Genomic DNA, 18,389 nt, shown 5'->3' on the forward strand with positions numbered 1-18,389 from the left:
TGTGGAAAAAAAGACAATTTATTTCATCCAGCACATCATAATTCATAAAAAAACAACAGACTAATTGTTCCTTCAAAGACAAGAAACCAAGCGCTCTAGAACTACTGTCCCTCATTCTACCCCTGAACTTCTCAGATTACCCTCAAATCATCCGGCTCCCAACACCAATCTCAGCAGGCCTATCTGCCAGGAGTGGGTTAATTGAGGTCAACGCTGGTGTGTCCAAGTCATTTAGCTCCTGGGTCAGCGTGGGCAGATACTGCGGAGTGCGCCTGGCTCCTCCTCGCTGGCGCTCAGAGGAAGCTGCCATCATCAGTCTCAGCTTTTTCTCAACAAGCAGACGCTCGCCGCCTCGGATCCCCATCGAAGAACGCAAATGAGATAATCAGATTAAACCCAGCAGCTGTTTCTCCGTCTCAAGATTGCCCATCTTTGTAAACCAATGGAGAGCGGTTTCAAAACCTCCATCAAACTCCTCCCCCCCGCTGCCCTTCACCAGAGTGGATTTATTCCTCCAGAAGATTCTCAAATCAGCCTATCAACCAGTGGTACAGAGCCCCCGGCTGAAGACAACTTATCCCTGTTCAAAAAACGCATTCTCAAGCTGAATTAAATGGCTCCACACTCCGTGCTCAAAGGCGAACATATGTACATGTAAATGTGTGTCGGTTTCTCAAAGCTCTACTTTTAAAGAAATTGTCAGAGCGCACGAGGGAACCAAGCTGGAATTGCCTATGCTGGAGCAGTCACATCTGCAAGGCAGCACAGAGGAAATACTAACCACGACAGTAACAGATGCACCGTCACTTGTCGGAAATTAAAGCACAAATCATCCCTATGCAAATCACACCTGCACGCAACGTGACGGATAATCCATTCCAGTGATTGGTCGGTTCCACGCCCCGCATTGAAAGAGTGTCGTTGTCGATTGGGGGGGGGGGGGGGAACAGATGGGATGGACCATTAAAAATGAAGCCTTTAGGAGGCCGAAGGGCTTGTTGAGTTACGTAGCAGGCAGGTGTCAGACCGCGATGCTGCCTCTCTTTCTGATCGAGTTCGACGGAGAGCCGGAGCGAGCGGTGAGCTCTTGGAGCCGGGGAGGGGAGCGGAGGCGAGGGCGTGGGGCACTAGAGACCCGAGCGAGGGCTCCTGTTCACTCGACATGACGGTGACACCGATTCCCCAATCGGGCCCCGTCACGCCGCGCGGCCCCCCGTAGCGCTAAAGCGAAACCTCTGCTCTCCGCTCTCTCCCGTTCCCGTCTGTGTAAATATGATCTGCACGCATGAAAACCACCATCACGCCAAACCGATGGCGTCGGAGCCTGTCAGGATCAGCGTGACCTCAAGCGTACCGCTTTCTCCCCCAGTACAAAACATGACGCAAATGACAAACATCTCCTTAATACTGCCACCCCCCTACCCTTAGCCACCCCCCGCCCACCCCCCCCCACCCACCCAGAGAAGCACCGCATCTCCCCTCTGCCTGCAGAAGTCACCAGGGCAGTTTTAACTAGGCTTGGTCAGGAGCTGTGTGGAGAAGTCGTACAGGTCCTTGTTGATCTTCTTCAGGGTCTTCACCTCCTCCTCCAGCTCTGACACGCGCACCTTGGTGTTCTCCCCGTCTCCGAACACGCTCTGAGAGAGAGAGGGGACAGACAGGCCGGCGGAAGTCAAACGGTTGCCGCGCGTTACGCTCCGTCAGACAGGTCAAGCCACTGATAAAACCCCCACCGCTCTCAGCTGCCTTGAGAAAAACTGAGATGATACCACATCAAATTACAGGATCTACATCAGGACAAAAGTTTGTTCCTCCTCTATTTTTTTTTACCTCCCTTCCACACATTTCCACTTATTTCAATACCAAGAATTCTAGGACATGACTGTTCTTTATTCACAGATCATTCTTCGGGCTCAGAGAAGGAACAAACGTGTCCAATCTTTATGGTAATGTGTGCGGCGTCAAAGACTTGGATGTTTGGAAATGAGCTTGGGAATTAATTTCAAGCGGGTGTTCTGGAATATACTTAACTATATCTGAACCTGCAGAATCAACTTCCTGGCCGCCTCCATGGCGAGGTCATTAAATCCCGTTCTGAACCGGCCCTAATCTTATGGAGCAAATATTGGCATTCCTATTGTGGAGAATTCAGCAGCGCAGGCAGCCAGAGGATGACAGCGGTGCACATTCCCCAGAGATTAAGAACGCAAAACTCTCCGCCTCCATTAATTTATTTATTTACTATTTATTTATTTCAAATAAACATATTGGGGCATCTGGCTCACCGACGGGAACCAGCATTCCATTCTATTTTATTTGACTGGGTGAAATTAATCCACTTAACGGCACCTCTGACTTTGGCCGTAGCTGAAGATTCTCAAGATCCCTTCGGTGACCTTGTCCTGCTATCTGGCTAATCTCTCCTGTGGACTCCAAAACACACACGCACGCACACAAACACGCGAACACACATGCGCATACATGCGCACACACACGCACACGCACAGACACGCGCGCACGCACGTGCACACACACACATGCATGCACACACGCACACTAACACACATGCGCACATGTACATATGCACATGCGCACACACACATATACACACCACACATGCGCTCACACACATGCATGCACACACACACACATACACACCACACATGCGCTCACACGCACATGCACACACACACCCATCCTGGAGGGGTTAAGGGAACCAAGACTTAGAGCAGGACTATTGCAAAACATTACAATTAACAATCCTGCACTCATTTAACAACGGTTAAACAACTTGGCTTCCTTGCATTGGAAACCACAGGATTCCAAATTATATAACAGGACTGAGGGCATTTTTATTTTTACTCCATCTAAAGATCTAAAACCCATTAAGAATACAGCCCTAAAACCGAGGCAGTTTAAATGGGTGGAACACACTCCGTGAAACTAAGCTTTGATTTGGGGATACGGAGAGGAGTAATTTCCTCAGACAGGATACTGGAATAACAAGGTTTCCCGTAATAAAAACCCAACGCTGCGAGACAACAGTAGCAACAGCGCCGTCCCGCCTACGGTCACCAGGGGTCAGCAGACCGCTCTACGGGCTGCACGTGACCTGGCCTTAACCTCATAAAGGCCTTTGTGATTCCCACCGACCGCCATCCTCACACAGCTCCGCCCCTGCAGGGCCCAACGCCTGCCGGGCTGAGAGCGTGAGCGCCCACCGCGGAAAACCCGCTAACCCCAGCATCCTGCCGGAACAGCCAGGCGGGAGGACGGGAGGAACTCCCCTCTCGGTGGCTCAAGCCGAGAGCTTCTACAAACCTTCACCTACACACTCAGGATCAGCTATCAGCAGGCTCTTCTGTTCTTCACTGCAGGTGCATGTGTAAACGCGCTGGGCACGCAGACTCTTGTGTGACCCGGGTCACGGTTAAGGCCTGCCCCCGGACGCTGGGTCCCGACCCTCGCTCACCTTGTCTGTGACGGCGCACATGAGGGAGTAGAGCTTCTCTGCTTTCTTCAGGTAGGCCTCCTCAGTTGCCTGAGGGGAGAAAAGAGAAATGGATCAGTCCACCAGTTTTTACATTTGCCACTGGAGGAACCCACTGACGGGACACCCCCGTGACCAGGCACGTGATGGCGTGCTCCTCTCCAAGTTCTTCTACCCCAGGGACCTGTTGATAACACAAAGTGCTGACAGAGACTGCGGTCACTTCATGAGTCAGGACTCCTTCCCTGACCGGCGAGGGACAACTGACGGCAAAACTTTCTGGAATACCGTCCAAAAACTTGCGTAGTTACTGTACCGGTATCAACAGAACCAAGTACAGTAAAAGCCTGACAATGATGATAAGAGCAAGGTCGATCTTTTTTAATAGCCTTGTCCAATAAACGGTCTATGATCACCTTGCGCTGATTTACAGCGAGCCAGCGGAGAGCGGGGAATTTACGGCTTCGTCCACTGACACTCACACTGTGTGGGTGTTCTTGCTTATTTTACAGCACGGTCAATAAAGTAAGCTGAGAAGGAAGTTCAGTCGACTGTGGCAGGAGCGCCTACATCACCATGCGCAGAGTGGAGGGCGGGGGGGCGGGAGGGGGGGGGACATAATTTTTAATGGGACATTACTCAAGCCTCATAAGAAGCAGCCAACGCACCGTGCATTCAACAGTAGTCATTACCGAGCTTGATGACCTGACGCAATTCTGCACTAAAATGACAGCCACGAGAACGTGGGCGATGGAAACTTTGCTAAATAACTATTTGCCTTACAGTCCGGCGCAGGAAAAGGAGGAGAAGAGCCCGGCGAGGGGTGGCTTTTCCACCCCTGCACATCTCTCTCCCCGAGCGTCTGAACGCTGAGGAAGATAAGAGCTCCCTGTTGCTATGCGCCCTTATCTACCTGCTCCCATAATCTCCCCGAGCCCTGCCCCAGAGGCACTGCTCAATTAGGGAGCCGTGTGACTACACGCTGAGGGGAGCTGGGGAGACACTCCAACCCCCGCCCCCGCCCCCCGCCCCCCTCAGACCCCAGGCTCAGGGAAGCAGGAAGCAGCGCTCTGCGATTTCTCGCATGCTTCATCCTGACCTCTCACACAACAAAGATGCCGTGTGGTTAATGGCGTTTTTCGGCGCTAAGATGAGGAGAGGAGCGGGTACTTCCAGGCCAACAGAAGCCTCTTTCATTCCTGGGGAAGAACGCACCGCTAACGCTGCAAGAGCTAACCTATAATGAAGAACAATGATCATGAGGTAAATTTAATTTGGCTCTCAGGGTGAGGCAATTCCTCAGCTGCACACTGTGAATGATCTGGAGGTGTATTTTACATTAGCAATGCCCCACGGCCACAGAACAACGTTTTTTTTTTTTTTTCTTTTTATCAATTTTTATTAACATTAACTCATGTTTTCCTTAATAGTTTGGTTTATTTTTTCCTGACGCACAAGAGAAAAGCTAATTTTGAGACACAACAACGTATTCCTAACAGCTCACAGATTAGCCTTTATGTAAATAAGGAGGCTCTGAGGCAGATAGCGAGGGAGAGAGAGAAAAAGAGAGAGAGAGAACAAGCAAGCGATACGGAGGGAAACTGGGACGGGTAAGCTTTGCTAATATGGGGCTGTGAGCCCTGAGCAGGTGGCAGGTAATTTACAGACCTGGCATTTATTTGGAGCATCATAACTGATTCAGACAGAGAAAAAATTGGCAATAGGCTCCACACAGATGTTTCATAACATTTGCAAGCGCATACATACATGTAAGTGTACATCGGATCCACTTCGGGATGCTGGAAATGTGCACTACTATACTGTTAAATGACTGTACAGCCAGAAAAGCAAATGTACTGCTCTGTACAGCTCCAGAAATTAAAATCAAATCAAGCTCTCAGTAATTCATTTGCCAGACTGAGAAGTTGCCCTTATAAATGTTTAACTCTACCCTGTTGTTATGCATGCCGCCATTATTACTACTGGACGTCCCACGATTAATCAAGGCCTCGTTTATTTCACAAGATAGATTATTCATCATGGTATTGATCGACCGGCCTGTATGCTAAGTTTTGGTGGTGTTGTAAGTTGATTCAGTGTTTCACTTTGGATCGATGCATTTGCTCAGGTGTTAAAGCTCCCGCTTTGGGGTATAGCGGACCTGCACGCTGGGTCCCAGGCGCAGGCACACGCCCCCCGTCTCCGGGCCCTCGCCCTGCTCGGACGGGTTGAGGTGGCGGCTGAACCGGGGCAGGGGCACCGCAGGGTGGCTGTCCGGCAGGAGCATGTTGGCCGGAGCTGGGATGATGAAGGCGTTGGTCACTGGGCCTAAGAGAGAGGGAGAGAGAGGGAGATAATGAGAGATGAAGGTGTTGGTGATTGGGCCTGAAAGAGAGAGAGAAAGAGATGAAGGCATTGGTGATTGGGCCTAAGCGGTAGAGAGAGAGAGAGAGAGATGAAGGCGTTGGTCACTGGGCCTAAAAGACAGGGATAGAGAGGGAGATAATGAGAGATGAAGGCGTTGGTCACTGGGCCTAAAAGAGAGAGAGAGAGAGAGATGGAGGTGTTGGTAATAGTTCCTAAGAGAGAGGGAAAGAAAAAAGAGGTGCGAGGGGAAGATACAGAGGGAGAAAGGTAGAGTGTGAAAAAGAGAGAAAGGAGAAAGATCGGGAGGGAGAAACAGTGCAGCAGAAAACTTTGTAGAAAAAGCGAAGGGAGAGAGGAGAGAGGGAGGAAGAATCTGAATTTGGGACAGGGGTGAGGGAAAGGACGGGGAGAGAGTGTGAGAAAGAGAGAGAGAGAGAGGGAGAGGGAGAGGGAGAGAGTAAGAATGAGAGAAACAGAGAGAGAGACTTATTATCGTTCATATCTGAAAATGATTCTCAGAGTGCCAGATTTCAACATTAGCATCATAATCCACATCAACAATGCAGAGGAGAATGATAGCACATGCTGATAGGGGTTAGAGAAAGAATAAATCCTCCAAACCCACAGGCAAAAACAAATAAAACATTAGACGTGATTCAACACAAGCGTGCAGAAATTGCGCTGTGGTCGACAGTTCAAGAAAAAAAATTACAGGAAAAACACCTGGCGCACTTACTCGCAGAGACACTCTCGCGGGCATGATCAGCATTTCACATAAGGCACACATTGAGAATAAATTCAAATTAGAAATCAGGGATGTCTTTGAAAACGTTTCCCCAATCTGAACACTTTAGTGCTCTTCAACTCTTAACTGAACATCCAACTCCCCCTTTTTAATTTACCTATTATTGCCAGTTCTCTCACACATGAGCACCAAATGATCCAAACTGCCCATCTGTCTAAAAGGCTCGAAACGCCTTTCCCTGAAATTGGCTGCAGGGAAGGGTTTTCAGCGGCGGTAACACAAAGCCTTCTGCGCACCCCACGCACTGCGGTGGGAGCTTGAGAGAGATTAATGTGCGGAATCAAAATTCAATTGAGGGTTCTGACACGGGCTAATTTTCTCTGATGGCTTCAGGTGAATCAGACATCTTATATCCCAGAGGGACATAATCACAAATCATTTAGCTTCTGAGCGCTTCTGCCATCCAGTCCGTTTTTACATTTAAAAAAAGCGAAAAGTGGGGGAAGCCTGATCATATAATGTCCTCAAGGCCCAGACTGTAGAAAATGCATTTCTCTCCACTAGTCATGAGGAAAGCAAGCTGGTCAGAGGACGACTGGTAATCTTCCTTTTACAGTACCTAGTTTTAATTTAATCTGAATTGTGCTGATTCGTTTTCCTAGAGGGACGGCAAAAAAAAAGACAGCTCTTACATTCCGTGGTTAAGCAAGATCACTGCCATTCAACAAAGGCGATGCCTAACGTCCGATTTAAAACTATAAAGCACACCAGTTTCCTCAACTTAAATGCTTAGGTGTGCACAACAGAACAAACGTTTCAGCTTTCATAGCTGAAACATTTTCTAGCTTTTTTGTGATTACTTCCCTCAATGCTCCAAGTGCTGCGCCATCCACAAATGCAATGTGCAGCAGCTATATTCCTAAAAAATTGTCTGAGGACCCTCAGAGGTAGTATAAAACTTTCCCTAGCTTCGGGCACGGCTCTTTCAGCACGCTTTCTTGCCATTTTTCTTTTTGCTACTCTGTAAAGCGTCTTTGTGCCAGTTCCCTGTAAAAAAGCACAAATAAAACTGAATTGAACTGAACTGAATTGAGGTACTGCATGATGTCCCTTATCCAATGGAAATGAGAGGGTGGATCAGCTTCCCGCAAAAGTGATATCCTTTGCGGCTCGTTCATGGAAAATGTCCACCATCGTTCTTGTGCCAAAGAACACACATGCCGCTCTAGCCTTTGCACAGTGTATGGAAAGAACAGAACACCATTGAGAACGCTAGTCCGGCACTCCTACACGCAGTGTCAGTGCACCGCCTGTAGATGCCTCCGGCACCCATACCAAAATTTTATTCACGTACTCCTCATCTGTCACACATGCGGATACATCTCAGATGTGAACTGCAAAATATTTTATCTTTGACTTTATGGATTCAAGAATTTCAGTCATTTAAATACAGGTATTGCCAGGGTTGTGTTTTGTCCCCTGTTCTCTCTTCAATCATTACAAATGTATCAATGTACAATGCAAATGGGTTAACTTATCAAAGCCTCAACAACATACAATATACAATATACAGCCCTTTAACTAGCATGAGTGGCACACTCATTAGGGGAAACAAGCATTCCCTAACCTCGTTGGTCAGGTAGGTGGATAAACTAACTGACTTCTTAACAGACAGTTTGCTGGAGCTAAATGTCTCATGTCTAAGGAGCGTGCTGTTACAGGAACCAAAAATGACCCACCCCATTCTCTGCTGAAACCACTCTGTCTAATGGTACAATAAGTGGAACAATTCCAGACATTCAAATATTTTGGCAGTAAAATAGATGGAAAAATGTAGTTCAGATCATACAGATTGAGTACAACGAGGCCCAACAGCTACCCACTCCCTTAAGTAAAACAAAAAAGCTGTAGGAAAGATATTCTAACAAGTTTACACAGCTCTGATCGACATTGTTGCTTTTTGAATCAACAGCCTTTGTTAAAAGCACAAAAGAATTATCCAGAACAGCGAATATGAATTAACTACCGAAGCAGTTGCCACAAACCGTTTTACAGCAACCTTTAAAACAGGCAAAATTGCAGCCTTTCACACCGTGAACAGGTCACTGTTATAAAATTCCACTGTCTGAAAAAATGCGTTTTAATAGAATTTATCAGCCATTATCTTTTCAGCAATATCCATTAAAAAAACCCAACATTCGATTGTGTTATCCGTTGATTCTGTATTATGGCAACGATTTAACCTGGGATAGGGCTTAGGGCATGTATTTTCCTCTGACCTGTTATATTGCAGTCTGTGGTGTACGGTGAGGTCTTCCACAAAGCCAGTCTTCCCTGGACATTTTATGGACTGAACCCCACTCGATACACACGCATACACATGAAAGATGTGTGGACTCACTGCCAAATTTCTGACTAAATCCTTGTCAAAACGCATATTGAACACATTAAGTCTTTGCTTAATGATCAATTGTTTTCTCTTAAGTTAATTAGCCTTAACCTACAAACGTCCAATTTTCTTAAGTACATAACAGATTAAACTCCTCAATTACACCGACATCCATCGCAATGATCATACCGATATTAAGTAATTTGACAAAATACAGAAAGACGTAGGTTATGGCTAGTGTTCATGCATATTTCATTTCCAAGGCCAAGACTGTCACACTGTGCAAGTTCATGCCGAACTGTAGTTGTCTGGTAGAGTGGGACCTCATTATACATACAAGACAGTTCTTCAATATACCAGCAAGCTGCTGTGGAGAGGGTAGACATTTAAAAAAAATTTTTTAAAAAGGATGAACTGAAATACGTAAATGAGAATGGAACAGACGAGCATTACCAGGGAGGCTGTCGACCCAAAAGCAAAAAACAGTAACCATCCTCACATCCAGTCAGGCCTTCTGAAGTGCTTTTGGAGATGCCTTTTTATTCAGCCAAGTGCTATCACAGAAACTGTACTGTTTTCTCCCGCATGGAAAACGAAGTTTGACGTCTCATTAATTCCGAATCCTCCTTTCTTCATTAAGGTACTTAAACAACACCAGAGCTGCAGTCTCGCTTGAACGCAAGTTGGGGCTGTTCACGCACTTTTTAAACAGGCTACTTTTCACTCTGCAGTGAGCCAGCTGAGCTGGGCAGTTACTGCACCGGGACTGGTGAAGCTGCCACATTCAGACTGCAGGCATCCAATCGACTGGGAGCAGATACAGAGTAATGAGGTACAGAGTAACAATGCTGATTGGAACCATGCCTCCCTACCAGGCAATTCAATGGCCAATTATACATGGCCCCACGGGACTCCCAGCCATAGGCAGCCCTGGCACACAGTAGTCAGGATTTGATCTACACCACAAGATGACTATGAGGCAGATGATGGTGCCATTTAAAAACATTTCAGGGAAGAAATGCATCATGAATATAGCTTCACTGTTTACCCCTCTGCAGCAAGGACGCAAGACTTTAAAGTGCATTTGCCAGCGGCGTGAAACTCTGCAAAGCTCTATCATAAAGTATTGTCACACTGTCATAAACCTGCCGTCTTCTGAAAGAGGCTATGATGTATTTTGATGTACAGCTAATTTAGAATTTACAAGTTTTTGATGCTGGATTAGGTAAAAAGATCATTTTAAAACTATGGATAACCAGAAAACCCACACCCAATTTACAAGGCCACAGATCACCCAGAAAGCCCCCAAACATCCCCTAGGGGGCAGTACCAGCCCCCACTGCAAAACGCATGGGAAGGCCTCTGTCCCTATGTCACCAACAGGAATTAATTCACAGACATTTTCTAATTAAGGAATTACTCAGAACCAAACTCAAAATAAGCACCACTAAGAATGTTATTCACGAGCCAAATATAGATATCGTACTTACAGCGCCTGCTAAAGGACTGCAATGTTTACTCTTTTATCCCAAGGAACAGACAATTTTAAGCGTTTTTTTTTTAGTTATGTTATGTTAAGTCCTTGTCAGAACAAAATACAGCAGTTATCAGCAAACCTGACTGTTTTCCCAGGTAGAATTAGAGCACAATCAACACAGATGGAAAAAAAATGAAAAGTTTAACAACAACAAAAAACCCTCCTCAGACTGTTCAATATGAACAGCTGGGGTCTGTGAGGCAGTATGACAGAAGGGTACATGGTGAGGAAATGGGGAGGGTTAATATTCTGCGCAGATGATGAATGTCCAGAGGTGGGAGTTGCACAAATCCAGCAGAAGTAGCAGTGTATGGGGTATAGCCAGTGCTTAAAATGTGCTGGAACAGAACCGTAAGGGGAGAACAGGGAGTTTCCACGTTTTGCTCATGTAAGTACCGGCACCTTTTCTAGCTTTGCGCTACTTCTCATAAGCTCTACGAACTCAGTGTTCTGCGCCCGTGAGATTCTCTTTCTTATATTCCAACAACAGCCATTGTATTGTAGTCCATAACGATTTATTCAAGTGAGCCCACCCATTGACATGTCATACAAATAGACTTGATTACCCAGACTGCACCTTGTTACCGTATGTAGTCTTGTCTTGTATGGAGTCTTGTGCACTGCCACCATACCGTTTCTCTCTTTCCCGCTCCAGTGTTACTGCTTTCTTGCCCCAGCAGTATTTCTGTAAATGGTGGCAGCAGCAAAGTAACCTGTCTTTTCAACATGCTACCGCGGCTAAAAAATGGGAGGCTCTGGAATGGACCAGTACACTGGGACTTCTACATTGTGCTCATATATAACGGCACTTATTCTTTCCCACTTTAAGCACTGGGTACAGCTGAGTACAGTTTCTGTCAAATCAAGACAGAAACCAGAGCTATGGAGCCAGCACTGGCCGTGGGCCTCAGTGTTTCAGGGTCATTCTGTCTACTCCAGCGCTGCGGTTCTGAAGTGGATTTAAATTTCGGGGGATCGATTGGGATTGTTCTTCGCCTCCGCTCGCATTTATATCCTTATGCATTTTCTCTCCCTATCTCTCTTCTCCTGCTGGCTTTCACCCTTACACCTGAACGCAACGTACACACAGACCGATCTGCAGCAGGACGGCAGGGAAATAAAGTGATTCTCACTTGACCAAAGGCAAAAAAAGAAAAAAGAAAAAGAAAAACAGGAGAGACACAAGAGTGCGGCAGATAAGGAACAGCTTGAAGAATCATGACACGACAGGGAACACACCAAATCTCTCTGCCCCGGGGGGGTTTTCATAAGGTGGGCGTACGCGTTGCCGCAGCCTCCACCGGGGCGGCATTTCAAACGCGCGCGCCCGCGTCTCCACAGCTCTCCGACAGAGTCGGAGGGTGGCGTACCACGCTACCCTCCGGGCTTCACAGCTCACAGTGCATCAGGAATGAAGGCTGAGGTAGACAAAGCGCCTGTTCACTGCAAGCCCACATCCCAGCACGCAGGTTTCAATGATGCATGTTTTTGTGCCCACAGTCTAGTGAGCAACTCAAGCAACTAATCCTAAACGAGGGAAGCCCTATTAACGCACGCTGACCGGTCCCGTTCTCTGGAGCGGTTGAGTAAAGATACTTTACCCCTATGGTAACCAACCCAGTTCCTGGATGGAGATCTACCATCCCGTAGGTTTTCATTTCGACCCTAATTTGCCTGATTCAACCAATTAGCAGCTCGACAAGCTCTCTGGCAGTTGAAAGAGGTGAGCTTTGTCAGGGCCGAAGTGAAAACCTGCAGAGCGTCAGATGTCCAGAAGCAGGGCTGGTTACCGCTGCTGTGCCCGGCAGCGGCAGCTTGGCGTCATGTGGAGATAAGCGAGCCTTCAGAGGAGAGTCAGATGTCCGAGCCTCAAAGCGGGCGCCTCGCTCGGGCTGACGGGGCCGTCTTCCTTTGCTGATTAACATGCTTTTGCACAGGAAGGGCTCCTGGGAAGATTGATTCCTCCCGAAGCTTTCTGATGATGCGGATTGATTTATTAATGCTCCCCCCCCCACCAACTCTCCACAAAGCATATGAAATATCTGTAGTGTGGCAGCCCCCGGTGCCAAATATGCAGTTCAGGGGGTTGGCCCACCCACTCACCAGCCAAAAAAAAAGAAAAACACAGAATGAAATTATATTGTAGAAAGGGTTGGCAAAGACAGAGGATGATCACAGGAATGCCAGGAAGGGAGGGAAATGGAAGAAGAGACAGAAAGGAGGTGGGAGAAGATTTAAGAGCTTGTGATTTAGGGTATTTAAATCAATGGTGTTCTACAGACATGGGCTTGTAGGACACAATGTAGGTTGCAAGGCGGCACTCCCCTTTACCTTCATCTACAATATTGAAAATACATTTCAGGAAATCCCCATGCGAATACTGAGTGGGGCAGTAAATCCTGTTTGTTCGCTACCTTCAGACTGCCTGCAATTGCCACGCTGAACATTCACACCCACGGAGTCCGAGAAAGCATAGCACCTTTCCCTGTGGATAACAGCAGAATCATTCACTTACTCACCTGCGCTTCAATGCTAAATGACCTTATGCATATCCTTGTGGAATCATCTGTTACTTTGGCATTAGAGAATACACAGAGGAATATGTTGATCACATCATCACAGCAGAGACCCTAAATCTTAATAACTGTAGGTGAATTGACAAGGGTGAGGGAAGGGTGGAGAGCCATAATTTCTCATTTATTTGCTGAGCCCCATGCCAGAACCATTTCACGCCAAAGGAGGTTAAAATTAAAAGAATGCGTGGGTTCTGATTTATCTGTCCCCACTGGGCGTAAACGCAAATCCAAGGCTTTGGTAACCTTTCTTCCACATCGCTTGGCATGCATTTTGAGGCAGGTTTGTTTAGGAAGTGTACATTGTGCATCCTGCTGAGGTTTTATTACTTTAAAACACAAAACTGAAACAAATTTACTCTCTTTGGTATTGGAATGCTGATTTGTTTTTTATCTCTATAGGGATAAAAATAAGTAGTATCAGTCATTCTCATTTTGTGAGATTCAGTCAAAGGCTAATTTAACAAGAAGCACAACCAATCCCTTTCAACGAGTAGTAATGTGCCACGGAAATAACCACTTAATTAATTTACTGAAATGTAACGTCGAGCCTAATGGCTCAACCACAGCACCGCAGTTCAACACCGCATGCTCAAATTCCTCAGATCCATGACCAAGTGTAAATAAAAGAGGAGGAACTCATGTACCCGAATAGAGACGGTGCCGGACTTCTACTGGAATGTGCTAAGGACAGGACAAAGAAGGTTAGCTTGGTGAACTGTAAACCGATTAGACTATTGCCAATAGCAGCACTATTTCATTAGGAAAAATACCTATTTAAATCAGCTTTCAAGTTCCTGCTAGTTCCTTCAAATCTCTTTGAATTAGCTCAAGTGCTTAAATTATGCTACTAATCAACACTGAAAATTCAATTCAAAATATTCCCAGGACACCAACTGAGGGCAGTAAATGTTTATAAAGAGCGAATTATCTCCGTTTAACTTTCTCCCCCGAGAAAATATTTCGCAGCGGTGTGCACTCTGCAAATCAGCATCAGCAATGCAAAATTCTACTGCATTATTACTGCCGTGTCATAACACTCAGCAGAAAATCTACATTTCTGGACATATTTCTCCGATTCCACCGCAGGAGGCAGGGAACCAGGGAACCCGGGGAAAGATATAGGACAGCGCACAGCCCCAGACCACAGCGCATTAGCCTTAGAGCTGCGAGCTGTACAGTTAATGGCAACAAAGACTGAGTAGGAAAGCCAGCATCAGACCATGGCAATTTCTTTAAACTACAATAAAATTTACATATTTCAAGATTCCCAGCATGATGTCCCAATTTTTTTTTGCATATCTGGGCAAGCCAACAAAGCAATTGAATTATGCATCGGCATCATGGGACGTATCTTAAATAAAGCAGCTGACTAGTTCAGAAAGAGTGAGAGGGAACTAAAACACCCATATATTAAAATTGGACAATGGAGGCAATGGAGCAAACAGGTAGCAATTCATTCATCCACACATAAATACAATATCTAAAGTCAAACAAAATAAAGGACCACTCCATAAATAATGCAGGACAACAGCAGAAGAGAATGATGAGGGCTGTTATTCCCAATAAGGAAGGCTGTGGGCTTCACTCTAATCCCACAACGAGTAAATATTGTACGAGAGGCATTAGGTGTTCCCCCATTAGGCCTATCCATCCTAATTAGGGGAAACATCTCTATAATGCTGGCTTCCTCAAAACTGCACCTTCGTCATAACCACAGAACATCATTTAAATTAAAATGTGCTGATTTTCAATTCAGTATAAGCAGGCCTCGTGGATTCCTTCCATGCACACCATCACTAAGCCGAAGAGGGATTTAATAAAACCCAAACAGAAAAACCGAGCGAGAGATAGAGACAGAGACAGAGAGAGACAGAGAGAGACAGAGAGAGAGAAAGACACAGACAGATGCCTTTATCTGAACACAAAAAACCCAAACCAAACCAGAATTTAAAATGCAGAGACCTAAATGTTTGTGCAGAGACCTAACCGGGGGAGTATATTCGTTTCCTTGTTGTGGGTAATCGGGGCTGGCTAATTTTCTCCCACTCAATTACAGATATCGATCCCCCGGAGCTGGCTCCCAGTACAGGAATTACACTAATGGTCCGGGCCCCTCCGCCACAAGCTCGTAAATTTAGTGCGCTGCCAACTCGGGTCGGGAGGGGCGGGGCGCAGAGACACGGGGGAGGGGCAGGGCGCAGAGACACGGGAGGCGGGCGCAGAGACACGGGGGAGGGGCGGGGCGCAGAGACACGGGGGAGGGGCGGGGCGCAGAGACACGGGGGGGGCGGGGCCAGAGGGGCGGGAGGGGGCTCAGAGACACGGGGGAGGGGGAAAGCGAGGCACAGACTCTGCCCACGCACTGCAGACGCAGCCTCAGCCAGGTGGACGAGGGAGAAACACAAGAGACAGAGCAGGAAAAGGTTGTGAACCTTTTTAACCAAGGGTATTTTTTTTTGGGGTGGGTTTTGCAGTTTTCAAGATCCATGTTTTTTCCAACGATCTTCCTGTTGTAAGAACAGTCGTGGGAGTTCTGAACAAACACAGGTTTTTCTGCGCAGGTTTTGTTCACAATATCATGAGCAATTAGGATTGCAAAGGGCCCGAAAATTTCCGGTTATCCAAGAGTTCAGTAGAAATGCAGCCCTCTGCATACACAGTGCATTCTCCCATCAGAGGGAATATATTATTCAAGACTCCCATGCTGTTCAACTCGAAACTAAATAGTCGAATTTCGATTTCTATAAGTAGGTTTTGCAATTATGTCTGCTTATAGTAAGGTGAAAAACTTTATGTTTCAATACGCATATGACAAGATAAATGCAGCCTTTGCAAATAACCCCCATAATTTTCCTTTTACTCCCCTTAATTTCCATATATTCCTATTAATTCCCATGGGAGGTTTACACTGCTGAATATTCCCCAAAGTTTTGCATCCCTATGTGCAAAAATAGAATTTTCTGCTCTTGTGCTTGGGATTACAGTTTTCTATGCTGGCACTGTCCAAATGCAGCAAACCCTAACTGAGGAAAGGCCATGAACAAGGCAGTGCCGTTTTCTCTGTCTAATAGGACGTTTACACCGAGCTGCCACATTCGATCACTTTGAATGGCTTTTCAACATGTCAGACACCTCTGCTGCTGTCACTCTGAGGTCTTCCCTGGAGTTTTGACTGAACAGAGGTCTGTCTCCCTCTCCCCCTCTCTATCTCTCTCCCTCCCTCCCTCCCTCCCTCCCAGGTAGTTGCAGCTCTCAAGCCTCCTAGACCAAGCAGGCAGCAAGACGGAGGACAGAGCTCCTTATCACACCATTTAATCACTTCAGTATTTAACACTTGAGCTTAATGCACTCTCGCTTTCAGCAGTGTGGCGTCACTGCACCTCCCTACGAAAAATACCGCTGCGTCCCAGCCCTGGCCCAGCCACCGAGTCCAGCGGGAATCAATCTGCCACCTTTTCAGCCGCACTTCATTTTATCCTGGAACAGGAGTCCCCTCCGCGTCTGAAACCAGGCTGGACAGAGAGAGTCCCCCAAATGAATGAGATCCCTCCTTACTTTTACCATAAACAAGGGGCAAGAACAACAGCCAGGGATCCAAATAATGAAGTCAACTGTCACATCTCCATGTCCATCAAAACAAATAGGAGAAAAGGCTCTGTTTACTGAGTGGCAGTCTTCTCACGGCGTTAGTTTCACTGTTAGCTGCCAAAATACCTGCTGGAAGCTGCTTAAATATAGGATCGAAAGTTACCGTCCCACAACTGATAACATTCCTCCCACAGCCCTTCAAGAAAAAAAAGTTGGCACATCCCCAAATGCAGGGATAAAGTGGGGGGTTTCCAGTGCTAATCTAAATAATTATGACTCGCAAATCTTTGAAACCAGGGGATTTTAGTGGAAAGGAGATCAGAACTTCACCCTGGACCTTCCATTCCCACCCACCTCTTCTGTGCGATCACAGTACATTGGTCATTAAGACAGCAGCAGCAATTGTTTTAATGCTTAGAGCACCAACAATATGGGAAGACGGTACTTAATTTTCCCAGTAGTGCAAACGGGTAGTGAGAGAGATCTGAAGTATAACCACTGCCAGTGTTGGAAGGTCACTGCGGACTTGCACTGCGGACCACCTAAATTTTGTTGATTACTCTGAAGAGGCTTTTCTCTCAGCTGTGGGACAGTTTTCCGCTCTCTGCTACCTTGATGAGTGACAAAATTTGCAGTGCGTATGTGTGTGTGTGTGTGCGTGTGTGTGTAAGTGTGTGTGTGTGTGTGTGTACGTGTATGTGTTTGTGTGTGTGTGTGCATGTGTTCAAAAAGCAGTACAATATAGAATAATTTGTTTTGCATGGCATGACACAATCAGAAAGCTAATCATCTGTATCAGAGGCACAGGATAATTTCTCCATGGAAAGATTTTCACCCTCACAGTGACACAGTGACAGCATTTTTATGGGCTGGGGGCGAGTACAATAAAGTAGGTAATTATCACAGGGTAATAGATCAAACACTTTCTCCTTTCCTATCTTTCTTTAGTTTATCCATGTCGGCCTGTAGCCACTGCCACAAGCTGACAGTGTGCAGGATGGGCTCATTCCTATCTGACCTTTGACCTTTCCCAGCATTCTCTAAATGTAAAAGCAGCAGGTCCAGTTACTGTATTTAATTCTAAAGCTCTAAGCTAGTCAAGCCGGATCGAAAAGCTGAAAGTGCTGTTCTCACTGTTCAGCTCTTGTTCTCTGTGTTTACACAATTACACAAATTCAGAGGACTATCAATATCTCCAAGATCCCATCTATTCAAAATTGCAATCTCATCCACAGAAGAAAAATAAGAAGCACTTACTCAGCACACAGGCTTTCTCAGTGACACCCACAGGAATTGTAGAGACGCTCACTCTGTGGGAAGCTGGATTAATTGCCTTTTCATTTTCTTTTATTCTGTGCAGGGCTTTCAAAACGGTCATGTTTTATTTGTCTGTAACAAATGTAAACTTTGTGGTAAATGGCAATTAACAGTCACAAGCTGGTTAATGTGCTGTGTGTTCTCCTTACAGGCTGGCAGGCTACATATAGGTGGTTTAATTTTAACGCTAGATTAAGAGTCAAGTGGCATTAGTGAACCATAACCCCACATCGTCAACCTCAAGTAACACTGTAAAGCCCTAATACGGTAGCAAGCACACAAGTGAAATGCCTCCTCATTTCTGGAGGCTGAAATCTCCAGAATATATTGGGGGAGGACAGAAACACTGTCACATCTTTTGTTGCTAGCAACCGAAACTA

At 46.3% G+C, this 18,389-nt stretch overlaps 1 protein-coding gene across 1 annotated transcript in view; it reads right to left on the reverse strand.

The window, feature by feature from the left end:
* The window catches only part of wdr18 (WD repeat domain 18), a 52,764-nt gene continuing 34,375 nt past the window's right edge, over positions 1-18,389 (reverse strand). The window contains exons 8-10 of the mRNA XM_064331423.1: positions 5,652-5,818; positions 3,473-3,541; positions 1-1,637 (exon numbers count right to left, since the gene is read on the reverse strand). Of these exons, the coding sequence (XP_064187493.1) occupies positions 1,509-1,637; positions 3,473-3,541; positions 5,652-5,818 (365 nt within the window). The 3' untranslated portion in view covers positions 1-1,508. The remainder of the gene's footprint in view (positions 1,638-3,472; positions 3,542-5,651; positions 5,819-18,389) is intronic.

Source organism: Anguilla rostrata, chromosome 4 (assembly GCF_018555375.3).
Source record: "Anguilla rostrata isolate EN2019 chromosome 4, ASM1855537v3, whole genome shotgun sequence".
Taxonomy (NCBI): Eukaryota; Metazoa; Chordata; class Actinopteri; order Anguilliformes; family Anguillidae; genus Anguilla; species Anguilla rostrata.